The 25,988-nt window shown below is 32.7% G+C and overlaps 3 protein-coding genes across 3 annotated transcripts; 1 reads left to right on the top strand and 2 right to left on the bottom strand.

The window, feature by feature from the left end:
* The first annotated feature begins 16,522 nt into the window (after positions 1-16,522).
* CLB2 (G2/mitotic-specific cyclin) lies at positions 16,523-21,916 on the top strand. Its single transcript, XM_062874671.1, has 5 exons — positions 16,523-19,159; positions 19,380-19,431; positions 19,487-20,716; positions 20,773-20,911; positions 20,967-21,916. Exons 2-5 carry the CDS (start codon positions 19,426-19,428, stop codon positions 21,062-21,064), a joined length of 1,473 nt encoding a protein of 490 aa, XP_062737753.1. The 5' UTR covers positions 16,523-19,159; positions 19,380-19,425; the 3' UTR covers positions 21,065-21,916.
* Positions 16,999-18,624, bottom strand: RML2 (mitochondrial 54S ribosomal protein rml2). The gene is made up of 2 exons (XM_062874670.1): positions 17,278-18,624; positions 16,999-17,211 (listed from the first exon to the last, which is right to left on the bottom strand). Exons 1-2 carry the CDS (start codon positions 18,230-18,232, stop codon positions 17,033-17,035), a joined length of 1,134 nt encoding a protein of 377 aa, XP_062737754.1. The 5' UTR covers positions 18,233-18,624; the 3' UTR covers positions 16,999-17,032.
* A 339-nt stretch (positions 21,917-22,255) lies between the features above and the next one.
* Positions 22,256-25,041, bottom strand: QC761_113915 (uncharacterized protein; the record flags this gene model as incomplete). The annotated part of the gene is made up of 2 exons (XM_062874672.1): positions 22,256-24,232; positions 24,597-25,041. The coding sequence occupies 2 exons, from the start codon at positions 25,039-25,041 to the stop codon at positions 23,298-23,300; spliced, it is 1,380 nt and encodes a 459-aa protein (XP_062737752.1). The 3' UTR covers positions 22,256-23,297.
* Between the last annotated feature and the right edge of the window lie 947 nt (positions 25,042-25,988).

The following is a 25,988-nucleotide window of genomic DNA, read 5'->3' as shown; positions in this document are numbered from 1 at the left end:
AAGTATTTATTTAACGATAGAAAATTAAAAATATATACGGAGTAAAGTATAGGATAAGTACCCTCTACGGTATTACCGTAAAGAATTTAAAAAATAATAATATAGTTTATCGATATAAATAATAAAATTAAAAAAATAAAATTAATAACGTTAATAAAAATATTAAAGCTTAATAAATATATTTATTATAATAATATAAAAAAAAGCGAAAAAAAAGTAATATTAATAAAATATTAAAGATATTTAGCCTTTACGGTTAAATATTTAGAAGGGTTTTTAAAGCGAGGGCTATAAAATTATAAAATTAAATTAAAAAAAGAAACTAAATTATAGTTATTTAAAATATATTATATTAATAATAAATAAAATAAAAAGCTATAAAAATATTTAAATAAAAATTTAAAAAAGAATTATATTAAGGAATTTATATCGTTAGTAAAATACCCCGTCTTCTTTATACGGAAAAAGAATAGTGATTTACGATTATATATAAATTATTAGTAATTAAATAACGAAATAATAAAAAATAATTACCTACTATTATTAATATTTAAATTATAAAGTTAATCAATAAGGGTACGATATTTTATATATTTAAATATACTTATCGGATATATATATATATAGATTAAAAAAAGAAACGAATAAAAAATAGCGTTTCGTACGCTCTATAGTTATTTCGAATATTTTAGAATACTATTTAAATTAATTAATATATCCACGACGTTTTAATCTCTCGTTAATTATATAATATAAAAGTACTTCGACAAAATAATAATATATTATTTTAAAAACGTTTTTATTTACTTACGTACTTTAAAAAAATATAAATAATACGTACGAAAAATACTTAACGCGTTATATAAAGCCGGACTTTTAATTAATAAAAAAAATAAGTTTTATATATAAAAAATAATATATTTAAAATATTTAATATTATTAAGTACGGTTTATATAAAATTTAAAAAAAATTATAATAATTAAAAATTAACTTATACTATAATTATAAATATACGTTAAAGAATTTTTAAGATTTATAAATTTCTATAAGATATATATTCGAAAGTACGTGAAAATCGTAAAGCTTTTTAATTATTTAATTAAAAAAAATATAAATTTTCGGTAAAGGTAAGAAAAAAAATAAGTTTTTTAAAAGTTAAAAGAAATTATTTTAAAGGACCTAGTATTTAAATTATTAAACTTTAATTAACTATTTAAGGTTAAAGTAAATATATTAAATTATATAATCGATAAATAATTAAAATAAAAAAATAATAATAATAAATTGTATTTAATAATTCTTTTTTCGAAAAAGCTTAAGAAAATACATTAAAACTATTTAATTTATAATAAAAAATTATTTATTATTATTAAAGCGTTTAAGGGATGAAAATTATACTTTAATAATATTAAATATAAAATATAGATTTATACGGATTATAAAAACCTACGGTACTTTATTATTATAAAAGTCTTTAACGTACGGTAAATATAATAATTAAAGTTTCTTTCGGAATTTAATTTTTAAATTAATTATAAAAAAGAATCGGAGAATACTAAAGTAAATATAGTTAGCCGGCGTACCGACTATTATAAAAATATATTTAAAAAAATATTATTATTATTTAAAGAAACGCTTAATAATACTTTTAAATATTTATTATAACCGTAAATAAAGTATTATATAATATATCGTAAAAAAATTATTTTTAATAAATATTAAAGGAAATTATATAACGATATTATAGAGTAATATTAATAAGAAAAATTAAAATTATAAAGTATTTAAAAAAATAATTAAAGAAAGTTATAGTGTAAAAATAAAACGTATATAAAGTTAAATAACCGGATAGTATTAGTAATAAATATTTATATATTAAAGTTCGGAGGATATATAAATATTATTAAAACTATAGAGAAAATTAAGTAATATTTTAATTAATTAAAGATTAAAAATAATATTAAAAAAGTTATTTAATTATACTATATATATAAAAAAATAAAGATTATAAAGTATAAGCTTTATAGATTTCTAAAACTATTATTAATAACGGAACGGCTATAAAATTAAATTATAATAAATTTTATTATTAAATTATTAAAGTTTAAAAATATAGTAATTAATATTAAGTATAATAATATATTAATAGTAATCGATAAACTTATTAAATAAATATATTTCTTACTATATAAAGAAACCTAATTAGTAAAGTAATTAACGGACGTATTACTATAGTATATTATAGTAAAATATATATAATTAAAAAAAATTTATTATAAATCGCGATATTAAAATTCGTATCGAAATTTTAAAAAGTATTAATAACGAAATTAAGGGTAGTAAATAAAATATCTTTAGTTTATTACCTTTAAATAAATAGTTAAACGAAACGGTTTAATTAAATTATAAAATAATATTTATAAAATTATATTAATTTCGAATAAAATAATTAAATGAAATTATTATTTACGGCTTAATTAACGTATAATATATTATTAATAGAGATTATAAAAGTTATATTTATTTTTATAAATTTTAATTATAAAGTAAACCTATAATAATGGTTTATTATTAAAGTATTTAAGGTTAAGGTTAAATTAAATAAAATATATATATTTTATAATAAACTTAAATAAAAATTAAAGTTTATAAAGGAAAAAATATAGAAATATTATAATACTAAAAAGCTTAAAGGACCTTATTTAAAAGGAAAAAATATAATATTTTTTTATATATAATATATATATTAAAAGATTTAATAAAAGATTAAACTATAAAAAAATAGATCCGTTTAAGATTAAAAGAAAAATATCGGAAATAATATTCGAATTAAAACTACCCAATATAATATATTTATAGTTATATATCTTTTATATTTTACTGTTAAAGCTTATATTACTAATAAATGAAATTAATATATAAGTAATAACGGAGGACGAAAAAAAAATATAATAAAAAAAATATTAAATTTATAATTTAATAAAAGTAAATTAAAGTATTTAATTAATTAATTAAAATATTTAGCTATAAATAATTCGTAAGAATTATAAATATATTTTAATTACTTAAATAAATTAAAAGAATTTTACCGATAATATTTAAACCAATTAAAATCTAAATAAATAAAAATAAATTTAAATTTTAAAAAACTTTATTAAATATTTTTAAACTTAAAAGAATTTTAATAGGAATCTAATTTACGCCTTTAATAAAGTAATTAATATATTATATACTATATTATAAAATTAAAAGGTAAGAAAGAATTTAAATATAATTAATATTATATATTTTTATTATTATAAAAAATACATTACTGGCGGATAATAAAAATCTAATTTTAAATTATAGCCGGATAATTATAAAGTAAAATCAAAAGAACTTTAATAAGAGTCGAACTTACGCCTTTAAAAAAATAATCGGTATATTATACTTTATATTATAAAGTTAAAAAATATAAGGAGGATTAAATATAAATAGCGTTATATATTTTAATTACTTTAAAAAGTAAAAAATATATTATTAATAATATTCTAGGTAGTTAAGAAAAAAAGATTAATTATACTAAAGTCGAAAAAAAGTTTAAATAACTATTCGAAGTTTAAAGAAAAGTTTAAGAAATAATAGTCGGAGGGTACGGCGGTAAGAAATTCCGTTATATAACAATTTAAAGGACCCGGAGAAGCGAAAGCCGGAAAAGGAGAAACGTCGTTAAATAATAAAGTAAACTATATAATTAATATAGTTTTTTCCTACTTAATATATTTTAGTTTTTCTATATTATTAAAGTTATAGGAAATAATTATAGTTATTCACTTAAACTATAATCGTTTTTATAAATATAAATAATTAATTTTTTAATTTAAAGTAATATATTAAAACTCGACTTTTACTATCTCCGTTTTTAATTAATTATATTAAAAAATAATTTTATAGAACTATTAAATAAATAATTTATAAGCGTTATAAAGGGACTAATTATATTATATATAAATAGTATAACGCTCGGAAATGAAAAGAAAAACTTTATAAAAAAAATTACGTTTTTCGTAAAAAAATTAAATACGCTTTATAATAATAGTAAACTATAAAACTATAGTAGATAATTTATTATAATTTATTATTTTTATATATAGAAGTTTAATATCCAATTACGTTTTACTTATATAATTAAATATATTAAAGTATAAAGAGTAAAGGAAAAAAAGGAAAATTTATAAGCATTAATAAACGAAGGAAAATACGCTAGGCCGACGGGACTTTAGTTTAAAAAGGGGAGCGTTATATTACGGTTTAATACCTAATAAGGTATAGGCGCACTATAGACTAATTATTAATATAAGATTAAAAACTAATTAAAATAGGATTATTAAGATCGAGGGTCGAGCTAAAGGAGTTAACCCCGGAGGGATAATATCGATAGGATCGAAGGTCGAGTCTATCGATCCAGAATAACGCTAGGCTTAGTATAGGGTATATATATACGGAGGAACTAGCTAGTATAGATAGATAGTTCCGCAATATATAATTTAAGTTATAGTTATAGTATTTTATAATTATATTAAAATATTTTATTATATATTGTTTAATTATACCGAACTAGGATTATTTAGAAGTAGCCTTCAACCAGTATCCCTTTTAAAGGTTCTGGATAGGGGTTCGTTATAGCGGGGCACAAGACGTATAGTTAATCGCTAGCAGAACCAATTATAGGAGAGAAGGATAGACAATAGGAAGTGGATTATCTAAGGTACAAGGAATCATAAATGATTCCTGGGAATTATTTATGATCCTCGAAAGTTAGTTATAATCCTCGTAAAATAGAATAATCTAAGGCTTAGTATTAGGTTTATATATACGGAGGAACTGGCTAGTATAAATAAATAGTTCCGCAAGATATAATTTAAATTATAATCTTTAATATCTAAATTATTATAATCGAAATAAGCTATTATTATATACTATTTTGCTATACCGAACCAGGATTATTTAAAAGTACTTTTAATTTATATCCTTTTTAGAGGTTTTAAATAAGGGTTCATTATACGTTATATACTTATTTTAATTCTATTATAAATAGGTTAAAAGCGTCTTTTTTACTATTATAGCCGGACTTAAAAATGTTTAAATAGGAAGCGTCCCGCTTAGCCCGGGTAGCGAAGGACCTTTTATTAGTACTAACGTTTAACTTACTATAGAATAAGTTATAGCGCTTTAAAGAATTTAAAGATAAGGTTTAGTAAACTCGGAAGTAAATTATTATTATATTAATTTTACTTAAAATAATTTGTAAATTTCCGGTACTAAAATATTATAGAGGAAGAAAAGTAAAGCTTAAAAGATTTTAATTTAATTTAAAACCTATTTTATTAATATTTAAATTAGTTTATTAACGAAAAGTCGAAAGTGATTTTCGCGGCTATTAGACTTAAAGATAGGGCTTTCGCGTAGTTTAAGCTTATTTTCGATAATTATTATAAAAAAGGTTAGAAATTTTAAAAAAGAATGACCCTAGAATACTTCGAGAGCTATCGTATCTTTAAAATTAAGCTTAAAGAATATTTAGGGAATATAACTAGGTAAGGTATACGTAAAGAAATTTATAAATCTATATTAAATACGTTTAATAATTAACTACGCGGTTTTCTATAAAATCAATAATTTACGTAATACTATTAACGATAAAAAATTAATATAGTTCTTTAATAACGGCCTTAAAGAAAAAGTAAAAAATAAATTATATAAGAAATTAAGGTTTAATATTATCGATAAATATATTACTATAGCTATATAAATTAACGATTAATAATTCTAACGTCGTATAGGGAAAAAAAGTAATAATAAAAGTTATTACGGTAATAAAGAATACTTTAATAATAACCGTTCCAACGATAAACGTAAAAAGAAATACTTTAATATTAATGATTCCGGTATTATATACTTAAGACCGATAAATATTAATATTATATAGTAATAAAGACTGTAAAGCTAGGGCTAAAGTAAAAATAATTTCAAGTATTTTAACTCTAGTTAAGTAAGATTTTTTCTAAAAAGATTATTAGGTATTGAAACGACTTAATTAAAAAGAAAGAAATTACAGTAATTATTATATTAAAGAAACGGATAATTATAAAGGTAGTAACTATTAAATATTAATAAATTAAAGTAATAGAGTTTAAAGAAAAGTTTAATTAATATACTAGATAAAAGAAAGTAAAGTTTTGAGAGCTACGGGAAATAATAAAAAGGCTAAAAGTAAAGTATAAAAAAAAAGATTTTTAAATATAAATATTATAAAATTAATTAGTATAAATTATCACGGAAATTATTATAAAAATCGTTAAAGACAATAGTCTCGCGTAAAAACTTATTAAATAAACGATATTAGAAATGTAATACGGTAAATATAAAATTATTTGTCACGGCTTTGGGAGACAGTGGGGCACACTGGACCAATTAGGGCTGGACCGAGCGATCGAGCGGGGCTCACGGTCCAGTTACACGGAACGGACTAATAAAATAAGGACCAGGGACTGTGGTAAGTCTCATGGTCCACGGTCTAGTATCGGCCAATTAGGAGGGGACCGAGGACCGTCTATAAGTTAACGGTTCACGGTCCACTAGTCTATATATACGGAGGAACTAGCTACTATAAATACATAGTTCCGCAGTATATAATATAAATTATAATCGTAGTATCTTAACTATTATAATTAAGATAAGCCATTTGTTATATATTATTTAGCTATACCAAACTAGGATTGTTTAGAAGTGCCTTCAACTAGTATCCCTTTCAGAGGTTCTATATAGGAGTTCGTTATAAAACTATAGTTTAAAAATTAAATAAAATACAATATAAAGAGTGTTAAAAACCTGAAAGCTCTTTATAACACATCAATATAAAAAGACCAATTTAAAGAAACTTTTAAACACTGCGGAATTAATTTTCAATAATATTCTATATATAATTTTAAATTCATTATTTAATTACATTATTAATCGATTTTTTTTAGAAGAATTTCATTTCAAAATAAATTAGAAATATACCACAAATAAACAAACCTAAATATTAAGGAGTTAATTACTAGTAATTATTTCTGTCACCACCTTAGACGGGAATAACGATTGGTTATGGAATCACGAAAGCAGGGGCCAATCGGGCGAACGCTTAAAAGAGCCAATCACAGTAAGGGACGACTAATTAGTACGCTTAGGGCATAAGCAGACTAAGCAGAAATAATTAGTGTGCTTAAGGCACTGAGCAGAAGTGAGCACGGCTTGGCATTAGGTCTATATATACGGAGGAACTGGCTAGTGTAGATAGACGGTTCCGCAGTATGCAATTCAACAGTTGTATTCACGGTATCTTGTAATTACAATAAGACATTTTGTTGTGCACTACTTAGCTGTACTAAACTAATTGTCAGAAGTAGCCTTTAATCAGTGTCCCTTTCAGAGGTTCTGTACAGGAGTTCGTTATAATTTCGTAGATACATTTCGTAATATAAAAATAATTACTGAAGTATAATTAATAAACTTAGTATATAAAATTATATATTTTTTCTTTAAGATATTAAATTTCTCTTACAGAAAAATTTCTAATAGTTTATTTACATAGCTATCTATAACGAACCCCTATCTAGAACCTCTGAAAGGGATATTAGTTAAAGGCGCTTCTAAATAATCCTAGTTCGGTACAGCTAAACAGTGTATGATAATTGGCTTGTCTTAATCACAATAGTTAAGATACCACGATTATAATTTATATTATATATTACGGAACTATCTATTTATACTAGCTAGTTCCTCCGTATATATAGACCTTATACTAAGCTATATTTACTTATGCTTAGTGCCCTTAGTATACTAATTACGATTATTTAGTTTATTTAATACCCTAAGTATATTAAGTACTTTACTTAGTTCATTTAGTACTTTAAGCGTACTAATTAGTCGTCCTTTATTATAATTAACTCTTATATACGTTTTTCCAATTAGCCCTTACTTCCGTAGCCCTATAATCCGTCTTATGTTAGGGTTATAATACGATACTTCCCCTCTTAAGCTAACGTCTCGATAGCCTAATTTATTTTTTTTATTAATAACTTTAAGTAAATTTTTCCTTTTTTATTATTAACCTTTTATAATATTTAACTACGTTAAAAAGTTTACGCTAAAAAGTCTTTTTAATACGTTTCGCCGTTAAAATCTTATAGCCGTTACTTATATCTTCGGTAACGAAATACTTTTTTACTTTGTTTACGAGGCCCTTAATATCTCCGATTATTATATTTTCGAACGTTTCTTTAAATATAATCACTATATACGTTCTAATTGCTCTAACTATAATATTTTAGGTTTTACTTCCGCCTTAATAGCCTCTCTATATCGTTAAAAGGAGAAACTAAACGCCGAAAAGTAATAGGCTTATACGGCTATATTATAGGCTATTTCGAAGCTTTTACGAGTAAAAACCTAGCGCCGTACTTTAGTTATTAAATTCCATTACTTTACTCCTCGCGAGGAGCTATAACGAACCCCTATACAGAACCTCTAAAAGGGGTACTGGTTGAAGGCTACTTCTAAACAATCCTGGTTCGGTGCAGCTAAACAGTGCACAACAAGATGTCTCAATGTAGTCACAAGATATCGTAACTACAACTTGAATTGCATACTGCGGAACTGTCTATCTACACTAGCCAGTTCCTCCGTATATATAGATCAGGGGACCGTGGACCGTTGACTTACAGACGGTCCTCGGTCCTCTTCGGATTAGCCGATACTGGACCGTGGACCGTGAGACCCACCACGGTCCCCGGTCCCCACCTTATTGGTCCGTTCCGTCCTACTGGACCGTGAGCCCCGCTCGATCGCTCGGTCCAGCCCTGATTGGTCCGGTGTGCCCCACTGTCTCCTAAAACCGTGATAGGAGCGGTTAGTTAAGGAGTTAAAGTGGAAAAAAGCGTAGGCTTTTTCCGCTATTAATCCTCCCTTAGCTTTTTCCCTCGACTAGACCTCTAATATACCAGACTAATTTAACTAATCTCTACTTAATAACCTATCCCTTAATTTTAATATAGCCGGTCTTTCTTTTTTATTTATATAAGACGCCGCCGGTAATATACCTTTCCCTTCTTAAAATAATTAAAGCGTATAGTACTTAATATACTTAAATCCCTTTATATTTTTTAACTTCGTAGTATAATATATAATATAATAATTATTTATATCGAAGGGATAAGTTCGACTTCCGTTAAGGTTCTTTAAAGATTAAAAAAACTTAATAAAGTTTTTTTACGCTTTAATATTTTTAGTTCCTTAATTAATAATATACTTTCGATTTTTTTATAGTAATGAAAGTATATAATATTAATTAAGTTTAGATTCCTTTTTACTTTTTAACCTTATAATATAACGTATAATACGCCGACTATTTTATTAAAGGCGTAAATTTAACTTCTACTAAAATTCTTTTAAATTTAAAAATATCCGATAAAGTCCTTTTAAATTTAAATTTATTTTGATTTATTTAAGTTTTAGTCGGTCCAAATATTATCGGTAAAATTCTTTTAATTTATTTAAATTATTAAAATATACCTATAGCTTTTACGAATTATTTATAACCGGATATTTTAATTAATTAACTAAATACTTTAATTAATCTTTATTAAATTATAAATTTAATATTTCTTTATATTATACTTTTCTTTTTTATCTTTTGTTATTATTTATATATTAACCTTACTTATTAATAATATAGGTTTTAAAAGTCAAATTTAAAAAATATAAAACCGTAAATATACTATATTAAGTAATTTTAATTCGAATATTATCTTCGATATCTTTTTTTAACCTTAAACGGACCTACTTTCCTATAGTTTACCTTTTTATTAATTTTTTTAATATATAAATTACGTATAGAAAGGAATATTATATTTCTTTCCTTAAAATAAGGTCCTTTAAATTTCGTAATATTATAATATTTTTATATCCTTTTTTTTATAAATTTTAATTTTTATTTAAATTTATTATAAAATATATATATTTTGTTTACTTTAACCCCCGCCTTAACTACTTTAATATTAAGTCCTTACTATAAATTTATTTTATAACCGAAATTCGTAAAGGAAAATATAACTTTCGTAATTTCCGTTAATAATATATTATATACTAATTATATTATGAATAATCGTTTAATTTAATCGTTTTACTCGTAATTAATATAATTTTATAAATATTATTTTATAGATTAATTGAACCGTTCCGTTTAACTATTTATTTAAAAATAATAAGCCGAAAATACTTTATTTACTACCCTAATTTCGTTATTAATATTTTTTAAAACTTCGATATAAATTTAGTATCGCGATCCGTAATAAATTCCTTTAGTTATATATATATTACTATAATATATTATAATTTTACGTTTATTAATTATTTTACCGATTAAGTTTCTTTATATAGTAAAAAATATATTTATTTAATAAAGTTATCGATTATTATTAATATATTATTGTATTTAACGCCGGTTACTATATTTTTAGCCTTTAATAATTTAATAATAAAGTTTATTATAATTAAACTTTATAGCCGTTCCGCTATTAATAATAGTTTTAAAAATTTATAAAGTTTATACTTCGTAACTTTCGTTCTTTAGTATATATAGTATACTTAAATAGCTTCTTTAATATTAATTTTAATTTTTAATCAATTAAAATATTATTTAATTTTTTCTATACCTTAATAATACTTATATATTTTCCGAACTTTAATTTATAAATATTTACTATTAATACCGTCCGGTTATCTAGCTTTATATATATTTAATTTTTATATTATAGCTTTTTTTAATTTTCTTTTTTTTTAAATACTTTATAGGTTTAGTTTTTTCTATTAATATTATTTAATAATATTATTACTTAATTTCCCTTAATATTTATTAAAAATAATTTTTTTTAATATACTATATAATACTCTATTTACGGCTATAATGAATACTTAAAAAAACCGTTTAGTAATTCCTTAAATAATAAAAGTAATTCCCTAAATATATTTTTATAGTAATCGGTATATTAATTAAATATATTTACTTTAATATTTTTAAATTCTTTTTATAATTAATTTAAAAATTAAATTCCGAAAGAAACTTTAATTATTATATTTAATATACGTTAAGAACTTTCGTAATAATAAAGTATTATAGATTTTTATAATTTATATAAATTTATATTTTATATTTAATACCGCTGTAATATAATTTTCATTCCTTAAACGTTTCGATAATAATAAATAATTTCTTTTTATAAATTAAGTAGTTTTAATATATTTTTTAAACCTTTTTAAAAAGAAAATTATTAAATATAATTTATTATTCTTATTTTATTATTTTAATTATTTACCGATTATATAGTTTAATATATTTACTTTAACTTTAAATAATCGATTAAAATTTAATAATTTAAATATTAAATCCTTTAAAATAGCCTCTTTTAACTTTTAAAAAGCTTATTCCTTTTCTTACCCTTACCGGAACTCTATATTTTTTTAATTAAATAATTAAAAAGCCCCGCGACTTTTATATACTTTTAAATAAATCTTTAATAAAAATTTATAAATTTTAAAAATTCTTTAACGTATATTTATAATTATAGTATAACTTAATTCTTAATTACTATAATTTTTCTAAATTCTATACGAACTTTATTTAATAATATTTAATATTATAAATATATTATTTTTTATACGTAAAACTTACCTTTTTTTTATTAATTAAAAATTTAATTCTATATAGCGTATTAAATATTTTATATACGTATCGTCTATACTCTTTTAAAGTACGTAAGTAAAAAAAATTATTATTAAAATAATATATTATTATTTTATCGAAATATATTTATATAGTATAATAAAAAATTAAAATATTATAAATATATTAATTACTTTAAATAATATTATAAAATACTCGAAATAGCTATAAAATATATAAAATATTATATTTTATTTATTTTATTTTTTAATTCGTATATAAGCGTATCCGATAAATATATTTAAGCGTATAAAGTATTACGCTTTTATTAATTAACTTTATAATTTAAAGATCAATAATAATAAATAATTATTTTTTATTGTTTTATTATTTAATTACCGGCAATTTATATATAATTATAAATTTCCGTCTTTCTTTAATACGAAAAAAATAAGGTATTTTATTAATGATATAGACTCCTTAATATATTTTTTTTTTTGAATTTTATTTAAATATTTCCGTAATTCCTTACTTTATTTATCGTTAATATAATAAACTTTAAATAATTTACTTTTTTTTTAATTTAATTTTATAGTTTTACGGTCTATACTTTAATAATCTTTTATATATTTAACCGTAAAGTTTAAGTATTTTAATATTTTACCGGTATTACTTTTCTTTTACCTTTTTTTACGTTATTATAGTAAACATATTCATTAACTTTTAATATTTTTATTAATATTATTAACTTTATTTTTTTAATTTTATTATTTATATCGATAAAATATATTATTACTTTTTAAATTCTTTACGGTAATACTATAGAGGGTACTTATTTTATACTTTACTCCGTATATATTTTTAATCTTTTATCGTTAATTAAATACTTTTAAAGTTTTTTTAATCGTAAATAATTATTATTTTTTACTTAATTTTTAAATTATAATTTTTATACTATAGTTACTTCAAAATTATATTTTTCGAGAGTTTTATATTTATAATATTAAATATAATTAAAATTATTTTTCCTTCGATTATAATATTTAAAAGTAATATTTCCATATAAACCTTTTATATAAAAAATAGTTTTTATATAATAATCTAATTTTTTTTATTTTTTTTTATAATATTTAAGCTTAATATATAAACTATAGCGAAATTAAGTTTGTATTTATATTACTATTTATTAATATTATTATTTAAAAATCTCTTTATTATTTAATAACTTAAAAGTATTTTTCTTTTTACTTTTTCCTTATATAATAATAACTTTATTAATAAATATTAAATCGTTATTTTATACTTTTACTTTACGTTAATACTTTCGAAAGTATTATTTATAATTTATTAAAGGTTAATAACCTTTACGAAAAGCTATAAATTATTTTATAAACGGTTATATTATTGGTTTGGGGTGCGGCCACAGGCCTGAGGGTATGAGTAAGGAAGTGGGGCTCTCTGAGGATTTGGGGGTTCAGGGGTCATGTATATAAACGGTCTGCTTCGGACATTCTATTTTAGAGAGAGCATCGACTTTTATTTCTTCGTATTTTGTGCCTTGCATGCGTGCGGGCAATCCTGGCCCTCTGATCAGGCCAAATCGGTGCTTACTGTGTGGTCTGCGGGCCCACAGAGTCTTTTGTTTGTCCTACGTGAAGTGCGGCCTGCGAGCGAGCCACTGTCACGCCGGTGTGTTCATTCAGAACCCTGTTGAGGATATATTTGTGGTGTTTTGGTTGTTTTTTTGTGTGTTTTCTCACCATTTCATTATTTAAAAGCGTTTTCTTACTTTAAATTATTTAATAATACGAAGTTTTTTAATTATACTTACTTAACTTCTTTTTACTTTCCGTTTTTTATTTACTTAATATTTTTTACATTTTTATTTAATGATAGTTTTTTTATTTAATTTTATATATTTTATTTAATAATATTATTTAACTTTCTTTTATAAATTTATAATGTAATTTAAGCTTAAAAACTATTTTAATATTATTTCTTTTAAAAAATATATATTATTATTTATATTTTAACCGTTTATATATTTAACGTAATATTTTATATATTTTAATATAATTTATATAACCTAAAGGCTATCTTTTAATTTAACCGGGTTCTTAACTTTCTATAAAAATAGTTATTTAAGTTTTTTTATTAAACCTTTTTTTATTTAATTATAATTTTTTTTATTAAATATAATTTACTTTCTTTATTTACTTTACGTATCGGCTAATAACCGTATAATAATTTACTTTAATAATATTTTATATATTTATATATAATATATAAAACTTAAAGTATTTTCCGATATTTTAAAAATTTAAAATAAAACTATATTATCTTTCCTTTATAAAGTATATACTATATAAGTATTAATATATTTTTTAGTAACTTTGCAATTTTAATATTAATAACCTTTTCATTTTAATATTTTTTTTAACTTTTATATATAACCTTATAAGTTATAATATATTTTATAAAATAATAAATTTATATTTATTATATTACTTTTCTAATATTATTTATTTAATAAATTTTTACGTAAGACTATTATTATTAACGATTATTATAGTAACCTTTATAGTAATTTATAATAATTAATCCTATAATACTTATATTTAAAAATTTTCTTCCTTATACTCCGCTTTTAGCCTTTTTATTACTTTTTATAACTCTTAAAACTTTATTTCTTTTTATTTAATATATTAATTAAAGTTCTTTTTAAAGCTTACCGTTTTACTTTATTAATACTTAATAATTATTATTTTTATAACCTTCGGTCTTTTTAATATTATAATTACTATAATTTTTTTAAATCGAACTATTTAAATATTTAATAATCTTTTTTAAAGTATTTTACTTTATTATAATTAAAATATTTAAAGTTATTTTTACTTTAATTCTAGCCTTACGGTCTTTACTATTATATAGTATTAACGTTTATTAATTTTAAATATATAATACCGAAGTAATTAATATTAAAATATTATTTTTTATATTTATTATTAAAACGGTTATTACTAAAGTACTTTTCATTACTATAGTAATCCTTATTATTATTTTTTTTATATAATATTAAAATTATTAATCATCGATTTATATAACTATAGTAATATATTTATCGATAATATTAAGCTTTAACTTTTTATATAATTTATTTATTATTTTTTCCTTAAAGCTATTATAAAAAAACTATATTAACTTTTTATTATAAATAATATTATATAAATTATCGATTTTAAATTAAGCCGTATGATTAACCGCTAAATACGTTTAACGTAAATTTATAAGCCTCTTTTATATACGCTTTACATTATTATATTTCTTAAATATTTCTTTAAATTTAATTTTAAGGAGACGGTAGCTTTGGAAGTATTTTATAATAACCTTTTTTTAAATCCGCCGGCTCTTTCTTATAATAATTATTAAAGATAAGCTCGAATTACGCGAAAGCTTTATTTTTAAGTTTAGTAACCGCGAAAATTATTTTCGACTTTTTGTTAGTAAATTAATTTAAATATTAACGAAAATAGGTTTTAAATTAAATTAAAAACCCTTTAAGCTTTACTTTTTCTCGTCTATAGTACTCCGGTACTAGGAACTTAAGTACCGCCTTCTATACGGTCGATATAATAATAATTTACTTCTAGGTTTATTAAGTTTCGTCCTTAAGTTCTTTAAAATACTATATAACTTACTTTATAGTAAGTCGAGTATTAGTATTAGCAGAAGGTCCCTCGCTACCCGGGCTAGGTAGGACGCTTCCTATCTAAATATTTTTAGGTCCGGCTATAGTAATAAAAAACGCCTTTAATTTATCCGTAATAAAATTAAAGTAAGTATATAATATATAACGAACCTCTATTTAGAACCTCTAAAAGGGATATTAGTTAAAGGTATTTCTGAATAATCTTAATTCAGTATAGTTTAATAGTATATAATAATTAGCTTATCTTAATTACAATAATTAAAATACTACGATTGTAACTTATATTATATACTACGGAACTGTCTATCTATATTAGCCAGTTCCTCCGTATATATAAACCTTATGCTAAGCTATATTTACTTCTGCTTAGTGCCCTTAGCATACTAATCACGACTGCTTGGTCTGCTTAGTGCCCTGAGCGTACTGATTAGTCGTCCTTTACTGTGATTAGCTCTCTTATACGTTCTTCCGATTAGCCTCTGCTCCCGTGGCCCCACAACCCATCCTGTACCAGGGTTGTGACACTATCAAATATTTTCTATGTTAGAGCTTTTAGGTAAAATAATCTATAAAGCATCACATTTTTTAGGAACTTATAATTAAATTAAGAAATATAGTATTACTTAATCCATTACTAATATTATCGTTACCATTTTTCCATATTGTTATTTTATTATTATTACTAATGATATATAAATTAAATAAATAATTCAATATATTTACTCATATATAATTAGTATTAAATATAAATAACATATTTTCAAAAGTAACAATGATTTTAGAAACTATTATTAATTAATTAAATATAATTTATATAATAATAAATTATAATTACACAGAAATTAAGATAGTAATGATATTAAACAATAGTAAATAGCAAGTAAAAAGAGCAGTGCGAGATTCAAGTAGAAGTAAAGTACAAATTTAGGTGTGAAATAAATTTTTTAGGTACGACGTAGAATTAAAGTTCTGGGAAATTTTATTTTAGACTACTTAGCTTCTCGTCCGTTATAGTTGGGCTGCGGAGCTACATTAAGTCGTCTGATGTGATCTTTACGAGCACAAGCACCTGAGGGACTACCACCCCAGGACATTTTCCTAACCACATTCAGATCCTCAGCCTCTATAGGCTATATCATACGAGGCAGACCGTCTACATAAGGCATAGTCCTATCGTTAGCCACCTGAAATTGTCCCCTCCTTTGCAGTGTGGGCATGCAACACTCTACCCCACTATTGATATCAATGACCCTTTTCGGAAGTCTCTCACGCGGCTCGACAGCGATTGCGTTTTTACATTCTAGACAAGACGTCGAATCTTCTCGTCTTGTTTCCTGCCCCTCTGTCATGGGTCTCCAAAGTTTCCTGTGTTTGGCGCCTGGTCTGGCCGTACGAGCTAAGGCCGGTAGTTGAGATCAACCAATCGTCCAGGCCATCCAGGCTGCCTGCTTGGGTGTGATCTCATGAGGGGGGTGACGTTGGACAGACGGTGCAGCACTGCACATGCACTCCCAGTTTCTCATGAAGAATACATGTTGCTGATCTACATAATGTACAAGAGCCGTTTCGCGGCGAGGGATTAGGCAGTCTTCTTGTCTCTCCGCTTGCCCATGTTCCGGACACGGGGAGTGACCACCCATTTGTTGATGTTGCCCTTCCGGCGGGTCTTGAAACCACCCTTGGATGGTGTACCCCAGGGACTTGTGGGAATTCTGTTACCCTTCGACTTACCACGACCGCCACCGTGGGGATGTTCGACTGGCCTGAATGTTAGTGATCACGCTGACGGGACAAGATTGCCTTGGGGGGAGAGGTGCTGCTTACATGCGTTCATGGCCAAACCACGAACTGTCGGCCTGATATTCAGCCAACGTTTTCTTCCGGCCTTGCCCAGCTGTCTGTAGTGATGCATCACGTTGCTAGCAACACCAATCGTGGCGCAAGCATCCTTGCTGACCCTGCGAATTTCACCACTTTGTAACCGGACAACGACGAATCTACCCGTCACGACCTTGCTGCCGTCTTCGCGAGTCTCTTCCTCCTTCGAGATGACTGTGGCATAGGTGCCGGCGCTGCGGCAGAACACAGCACCACCCTTCGCCTGGGAGCCAACATTGAATACATTGGTTCCAACAGGAATCATGTGCATTGGCAAGCAATTGCCCCTCCACGCCGTTTTGGAAGCCAACACACCTGGATCGATAACACCACCCATGCTGTCGAGGAGGTCCTTGGGGATACCCTGCCGGTAGCTGTGAACGACGTCTCCAGCCCTCATGCCTTCCGCCGCCACAATGTAAGTCTTCTTGCCGTTTGCCTTGCGTGTCAGCAGGGCAATGTGCGCACTCCGGCCGGGGTCGTATTCAATGCGCTCAACAAGGTGTGGCCCAGGTGCCCATCTCTCAAAATCGACAGTACGAATCCTCCGCTTGTGACCACCTCCATGATGTCTAACTGTGATAACACCCTGGTTATTTCTACCGCCTTTGCCGTGCCCCTTCTTGGGGAAGGTCAGAGGCAAATACGGCCTCCCCTTCCAGAGATGATCGTTGATCGGACGTTTGAGATGACGAAGACCGGGTGTCCTTGGCTTGTATGTTCGCATCTTTACAGGCTCGTAATCGGCTTGCGAGCTAGCACCGGAGAGGGCTGTCGAGGCATCGCTGTCGTGGTTGCTCCTTACTTGGGTCGCATATCCCCTCAGGGCAGCCAGTCGGAGGCTGCTCTGACAGAAGGCGGACACACCGGCGGCCAAAGGCCGAAATTGTAATCGCAACATTAGGTATGGTATAGATTTGTCCTGGATAGGGCTCGGCGGGGGAGCTCGGGGGGGTGTTCGCAAGGCGAAAGCAGGTCGAGATCTGGAGTCAAAGCCGGGACATTGAAAAGACTCCGTATGGGCCTTGGAAAGACTGGAAGCAGCCAATGGGCTGCGAGGTGTCGGGGGAGCTCGTCGGGGGATCTCTATATACCTAGCCTTCAAATAACCACCCGAGATGCTGGGATTTTTGCGTGGGAAGCTCGATGCTTGGCGGAAAATGTGGCTTGGTTTGTGTGGCTCTGTGGCTAATTCTGCTGGCTTGTGCAGCGGGAAGTGGGTCGGCGCGTTCGCCCTTGCGATGCGCAGACAGCTGGATCAAAGTGGGATGCCCCTCCCGCGACAGAGACATACATAACCCTGGATTGACAGGGTTGAGGGAAAGTCATGGTGGGGCGCCAAGGACTTGCTCTCGCGCGTCTCAGTGGCCGCAGCCAATCAGGCCGTTTTCTGACCGCTGTTGCTCCGGCAGCCGCTGGCTCAGTGCAGGACAGCGCGTCCCTTTGACTCTGCTACGACCGCGTTCTGATTTGGGCTCGCGAACCCTGGAGGTCCCACTCTGCCATAAACCTCCACATTCAAGTTCTTAAAAACAAGACAGCTCTGTCAACATCCTCTCTTTCCCATACCCAAAGACCTCCACCCACTACCCAGCAACGCTTCCACCATTGGCACCGCCATCGACCGTGGCAGGCTGTCTGTCGTCGTGATCAACTCGAGCGTTCTCCTTTTGACCCAGGAACGCGTCGCCAATCCGTGATCTCGACTCTCAACTCCGACAGCAAATCAACGACTGGGCCCCCGTCACCACGGCTCCCGATTTTCCTAGGCATATCCACCAGAAGACACGCCGCCTGCCCGTGTTGTTCGTTATCCCCAGCATCTTTGGTAAGCCTCGCCCTTCCTTTTGTTTACTTTCAGTCCCACTCATTCACCCACCCACCCACCCACACACACACACATACTCTGCCCTTTCCTATTTGTCGCGTCATTTAAGGGACCACTGTACGCCAATCCAATTCCCACTGCTGTGCTCGACCTCTTCCTCACTTGTCCATTTGCTTGTGCCGACCCGTTGGGAACCGACCGACTGACTCTTTGCATCCAGCTCTACCTAACATTCGATTGACTTATTTCGGATCATATCAGCCAAGATGGTTGTGAGTACTACCGCATCCTGTTCATGCCATGACCTCATCCTAACATCATCATTAGAGGACAAGAAACCTTCGTTCGGTAGCGAACGAAAACGACGAGAACAGCACTGATACGACGCGTCTTACTCGTGCCAAGGCCGCTACCTTGAAGGTGGACGAGCTGGCCTCCAAGGGATTGCAGTCCAAGAAGACCACTGTCGCCGCCAACCCCACGCGGAAGCGTAATGCTTTGGGTGATGTCACTAATGCGACGAAGGGCGATGCTGCCGAGGCCAAGAAGCCAGCAAAGGCTGCTCTCGCTCCCAAGGCCACCGCTGGCGTTCAGAAGAGAACAACTGCGACAGCTCGCTCAGCTGCTGTTCCTCTCAAGGAGAAAGCCAACAACACGAAAGTCGTCTCGAAAACTGGTGCCGGCGCCATTGGTCCCTTGAAGAGGAAGGTCACATCTGCTGGAGCCAGCGCTGCGATGAAGGAGCGTGTTACAGAGGAGAGCGAGCCAGCCCCCAAGAAGGTGCACACGCTCGAGGCTGAGAAGAAGACCAAGGTTGAGGAGTCTTTCCGCGTCAAGAGCTCCAACATCGAGGAGGATCTCCGCCGCAAGGAGGCTATCCCCGCGCCCGTTGCTGCGGAACCTGCCGAGCATGTCTTCCCCGAAGGTGTCGAGGATCTCGACCGCGAGGACTACGATGACCCGCTCATGGTCGCCGAATATGCTAACGACATTTTTGAGTACCTGCGCGATCTGGAATGCAACTCGGTCCCCAACCCCCACTACATGGACCACCAGGATGATTTGGAGTGGAAGACGCGCGGCATCTTGATCGACTGGCTTGTTGAGGTTCACACTCGCTTCCATCTCCTGCCCGAGACCCTCTTCCTTGCCGTCAACATCATCGACCGCTTCCTGTCCGAAAAGGTTGTGCAGCTCGACCGTCTTCAGCTCGTTGGCATTACCGCCATGTTCATCGCTTCCAAGTACGAGGAGGTTCTCTCACCCCACATTGCCAACTTCCGTCACGTCGCCGACGACGGATTCAGCGAGGCCGAGATCTTGAGTGCCGAGAGATTCGTTCTGCAAACCCTCAACTACGACCTCAGCTACCCCAACCCAATGAACTTCCTCCGTCGCATTTCCAAGGCTGACAACTACGACATCCACTCCCGCACTCTTGGCAAGTATCTTATGGAGATCAGCTTGCTGGACCATCGGTTCATGGCGTACCGCCCCAGCCATATTGCCGCCGCTGCTATGTACTGCGCGCGCATGTGCCTGAACCGTGGAGAATGGGTAAGCCTCCCTTAGGACTTTGCGATCGTGTATACATCTAACTGACTCAATTGTAGGACGAGACATTGGCCTACTATGCCGGCTACACTGAGGCGGAAATTGACCCCGTTTATCGCTTGATGGTGGACTACCTGGCCCGCCCCGTCTGCCATGAGGCGTTCTTCAAGAAATACGCGAGCAAGAAGTTCCTCAAGGGTGAGTGTCCAATCATTTCATGCTCTGTTGAAGCACATGCTGACTTTGCGCATAGCATCCATCGTGACTCGCGCTTGGGGTAAGAAGCAGGCCGGTCTGCTTGGGATCCAAAACCTTGGGTTAACGGTCGACCAAATCTCGGACGATGCCTAACTGTTGGCCCTTCTAAACCTCTGATGTCCAGTCTTGTACAGTCTCAGGATACCACTCTGTGGTTGGATTCGGCGCATTGACGACACGTCATGATTAGCTATAGATCATGGTTCCATGTTCGGCATCTGGATTTTTTGGACACCCGGCCACGACAGGCCTGGGTGTTTTTGCTATCGTCACTTCATCATCACGGATATCCACTGAAGGTTAATTGGCGGAGGCGTCTTTCAGTATCAAAGCCGGGCGTCTTTACTTCTTTTTCATACGGCATGGGCAGGGTTTTTGTTCATTGTTCTTATTTTTTGTCACAAAGTCGATTTTTATCGCGGCGGCGCCCGGTGTCATGGGGCAGACGAGATGGTGTTTCGGGTCTGGTTTATTTTATTACCTAGTTTGCTCGTTGTCATGATTTTTGTACCATGACTTTGTTCTTTCACCCCTCAGCTTTGCTATCGCTGGAATCTCGTCGTTGTTCTGTTCAGGGGGACAGCAACGACACCGATTAGAACCGGAGATTGGGATGGGGTCTCTCGCTCTCGCCCCGGTTGCTTCTATCGTTGCATGTTAATGGCACATTGGAAGCGGTTCCGGACAAGATTTGAGACAGCAGGGGAAACGGGCGGAGAAAAGGAGCAGACTTATTGGGAAGAAGGAAGGAAAGGAAGAAAGGGTACACATATCTTTCACACAGGTACAGGAAAGAAGGGATAGGAAAGTGGAGAGGCCGCAACGGGGGGTTGGTGAGGGGGTAAAAAAATCGTGTACATATAGTATCTGTCTGTCTGTCGGTTTACTTGTAGGCGATGATGGGTTTCTGGACGGCAGCATCGGGAATGAAAGCATTGCATTGTACATTGGTGTTTTTGGGGATTGTGTTTGTTGTGTTTCTGTGTGTTTCTGTTGTTTTTGTGAAGGCAGACAGGGTTAATGATGATGTGGCAAGAGGGGGCTGGGTGAAGTGTATGTATATGTGTACAGAGATAGATCACAGAGAAGAGAGGGAGAGTTACGAACACTGAGGAATACCGCGATGCTGTGAAGGGGTGCAGGCCAGTCAGTATCATGAAGCCGCAACAACCTAAAGTTTACTTGTGATGATCGAACTGGACATTCTGTGAGACAGGAGGTTGTCTTGTTCTTTAACAGCAGACGTGGGGTGGGTTGACATGCAGCACCCAAAGCAAGATGGCCTTCATCACAACTTAAATCGTCAATGTATTACTATTATGCCTATGGTCACTATTCAACATCAGAATATGTTTAGCTGCCTGAGGTGCCATACCGTCACAACCATCCAGTGCTGCCCCCGCCAAAAAAGAAAAGAATAAAAAAAATAGCCTATCAAATGGCAAAAACACAACGTGCAAAACCAGGGGTAAAAGCAAAAAAGAAAAGCAGGTGAATTCTCTAGAATATCAACAAGGGGGTATCAAATGTATTTTTCCGTGCCCAACCCAACCCAGCCCGACCAAACTCCGATAACCGATGCCCAAGTGGTAAAACCCATTCCCAAAGGGATGCTGCGCAATAACACAAAAGAGAAAAACGAATCGAACCGCGAAGGAAAAGCGAGCAGCGAGAGGATGTAGAATGACCGCTGGGGTTGTTCCCTTTGTGAAGCAGAGTACCGTTTGATTGCTGTTGTAGCTCTCCCTCCCTCCCTCTACTCTCCAACCTCACTCCCATTCTCCGCCCGAAAGTTTCCTCTCCTTGCGAGTCTCCCAAATTCGCTTTTTGTCCCTCTTCATGCCAATTCCCCCTCCCATGCCGTTCCTTCGCTCCTTGCAAAATAGCCGGTGCTTGATCCATTGCGCTCTTCTGTCTTGTACGGTTTGGATATCGTAGGATCCTCCTCGGTAAAGGCCACAGCTGTCGGGGGTCCAGTATCTGGCATCTTGACTGTGGTGATGCTGGCGAGAAACCAGTGCCATTGTCAAACCGGAAAACGAGGCAAAAAAGCCTGTGGATGATACACTTGCTTCTTCATGGTGCTCTACTTGACGGATCTGCCATCCCTTGCGCGTAGTCCTTGACTGTGACATGCTGTGATATCATGATGTCGGGATCTCGGTTGGTACTGTATTGTGCCGAGCAGTCGCATTCAGGTCTTGGTGCTGGGTGATAGGTGTGGTGAGTCCAAAAATGAGGTGGGTGATAAATAGCGAGTGACTCTTGTGGAATAACAAACTCCAAAATTTATTGTATATCAACAGCTGCTGTATTTCTCCTCAGCTTAACAGGCACCCCCAACACGGACACAGGTAGCCGGTTTATAGACGGGGCTGGAATGGTCAAAAGCCTGCCCCATGGCCTCGCGACAGGATCGCTTGATATGGCGAACAGTCTTGGTGGCAACCTTCGCCTGGATCTTGAGAAGTCGCTTAAAGGTTGCCCGGCCGACTTTGACTTTGACTTTGTACTGTTGGTCGATTCCGCCAGGGGGGTAGCTGGGAATGAGCGAGAAGTCGGAAATGATGGACATGTCATCGTCTTCATCGTCCTTGGCGGCATCGTGGTCGCGGAAAGGGAATCTTTTGTATCTTCTCAAAACGGGTTCGTTCAAGGAGAATGGCATGTTCATTGCCTCCATTGAGCCAAACACCTGCTTGTCGGATTCTGAAACGCCTGACAGGTTACTGGCGGCCGGGAACTCGTTTGCGCTGAATGATCGCTTGAACGTGTGGTCTTGTGTAGTGAAGATGGGTGAACAGATCGCCATGTCGATGTCTTGCTCAATACAGCTATAGTCGCCCATGGTTTCGTCACATTGCTCATTTTCCGGCGCAAGAAGGTCCGCGGGAACTGAGTAAAGATTACAACCTTGCGTCTCAAGAACAATGCCGCTGTCCACACGCTTCTGCAACTGATGGTTTGGGACGTTCCCTAGGGTGCGGCCGATGGAGATACACTCGGAGTCGTCAAATCGAATGTCTCCACTGTCCAACTCCTCAAAGGTGCTGCTGCTGAGAGAATCGCAAGATGAAGCGCCGTCATTGAGAAGCGTGCGGAACGAGCAAGGGTTGGCGCGTCGAGACGATAGCTGGGTCTTGGGTTCAGAATCAGAAGAGCCCTGGGCTGCGACTCCCTGGTGGTTGAACTGAAGGATGTTCACGAAGTTGCCTAAATACATGTCTGGGAAGATCTTGGTTATGAGGAAATCCTCGAGATCTGTATTTTCGATGGTCCTTCGTTAGTGACAGTTCCGGCGAAACTTGATGGGTGAAAAAGTGGGAGGACTGAAAAGGCAGAGGTTTGGCGTGACTGAGGGCTATTCACTTGAACAAACAATAGTACTAGAGAGAACCATTCTATTCACTTGTCGCCGCTGGAAGGTCCACACGTGAACAAGTTGCTCTTCCAGCCTGCAAGGCTTCGTTGACGCAGAGAGCAACATAATAGCTCGGACGAAAACCAGAGAAACAGTAAACCAAAGGCACAGCTCACACTGATGAAGAGCCAAAACACCGATGAAAAGAGACAGAAAACAATGCTTTTTCAAGCTGCAAAAGTGAGATCTGAAAGAAGTGCTTACTTTTGTGTCTTGGATGCGGACTGTAATGTGATGCTACAACTGACACTTTGTGTCTCTTCGCCATGGTAGTTTGGCTTTGCCGCTTCATCACCCTGGAATCTATCATCCTTCCTTTTGTTGTCGTCGACATTGGTGTTGTTTCACGAGCAGTGTAGGATTGCCGGCCCTTTGGCAAAGGTTTCGTCTGTGGTCCTGCCATCTTTGATCTGTTGCTGCGATAGACCCTCCGGACTGTGTTCATCAGACGAGCGGCTGAATTCCGTGGGACTGTTTTCAGAATTGATATCGGGGAGACAATACAGTAAACTGTGGATGCTCTCCAAGAGATGAGGATGTCGATGATGCCAGATCGGCGGAGATGTTTGATCAGTGAGGTGAGAGCAGCAGAGCCAGGGGAGTGTCTGGCCAGGAGCGTCATGATAGACAGTGGTTCGGGGTTTCCCATCGATCTTAAGTAAACAGGAAGCAGTGTCGTGTCTAGTCTCAACCGGCTCCAATAGGATTGATGCAGAATGCGATCAAGGTGGGAAAGAACATGTCATGGCAGTGTCTGCACCCGCACCACCTACCTACCTGCCGCCACTGCCAGTGGTTCAACCTTAATCTGCCTGTGGGAGGTGCCCTCGAACATTCTCCCCCTTTGGTGCCCGACCCACGCTTGCATCGGCTCCCACTTACGTACGTCTAGCTGGTCACCAGGCACATGCTGGCCCCCATCTCGCAGGTGCAACAAGGCGAGAGCAACACCCCGGATTTGCTCGCCCTGTTCGGGGAACACGGGGGTGGAATTGCCAGCTGTACAAAACCTCCACCGTCTCCTTGGATTTGCTCAAATGTGCAGTCTCAACTCTGAGTGGCCCAACACACGATGAATTGTGTAAGCGCCGAGAAAGACGTCTCGTTCGCTGGCCTTTTGGTGGTCCCACATGGAAGCCCTGGATCAAGTTAGATCAAAATCTTATCTCGTCCGCTGCACGTCCGTTTTTCGTCCCTTTCGCAAAGCCGAGACCAACCTCCTCCTCGGAAGAGGGTTTGGAGACTTTTCGTTGCGGTGAAGCGCGACAAAGCCAGAGCGGAGAGGCCCGGCCACATACCTATATCGGCTTTTACAGTTGGGTTCTCCGGCCCCGCAATGGGAGACCAATCCCCGTCTCCGATCTCCGTCCCTTATCCAAAATCCAAAAGTGCCCATCGGTGTTTCGAAATTTGTGCTTGCTTCCGGAACCTCAGACAGGAACCGAGTCAGTGGCAACAATGAGGAGTTCGAGAGCTCAAGCCCAGAACGATCGATCGGTGCCTTGCATGCTCAGACGAGAAGTCTGTTTTGCATCTGCAATGCATCGCATCTTGACCTGCATCCCGCTGCTGTCCATGCGCGCACAACATTCCTCT

This window comes from Podospora bellae-mahoneyi (genome assembly GCF_035222275.1).
Source record: "Podospora bellae-mahoneyi strain CBS 112042 chromosome 1 map unlocalized CBS112042p_1, whole genome shotgun sequence".
Classification (NCBI taxonomy): Eukaryota; Fungi; Ascomycota; class Sordariomycetes; order Sordariales; family Podosporaceae; genus Podospora; species Podospora bellae-mahoneyi.
Note: the sequence above shows the minus strand (reverse complement) of the source record. Positions and strands in the feature narration are given on the sequence as shown.

Coding starts and splice junctions, on each gene's coding strand:
- RML2 (XM_062874670.1), bottom strand. CDS start 18,232: ATGTTGCGATTACAATTTCGGCCTTTGGCCGCCGGTGTGTCCGCCTTC. Junction 17,212..17,277: donor TGGTTTGGCCATGAACGCAT/GTAAGCAGCACC, acceptor CATTCAGGCCAG/TCGAACATCCCCACGGTGGC.
- CLB2 (XM_062874671.1), top strand. Junction 20,717..20,772: donor GCCTGAACCGTGGAGAATGG/GTAAGCCTCCCT, acceptor ACTCAATTGTAG/GACGAGACATTGGCCTACTA. Junction 20,912..20,966: donor GAGCAAGAAGTTCCTCAAGG/GTGAGTGTCCAA, acceptor CTTTGCGCATAG/CATCCATCGTGACTCGCGCT.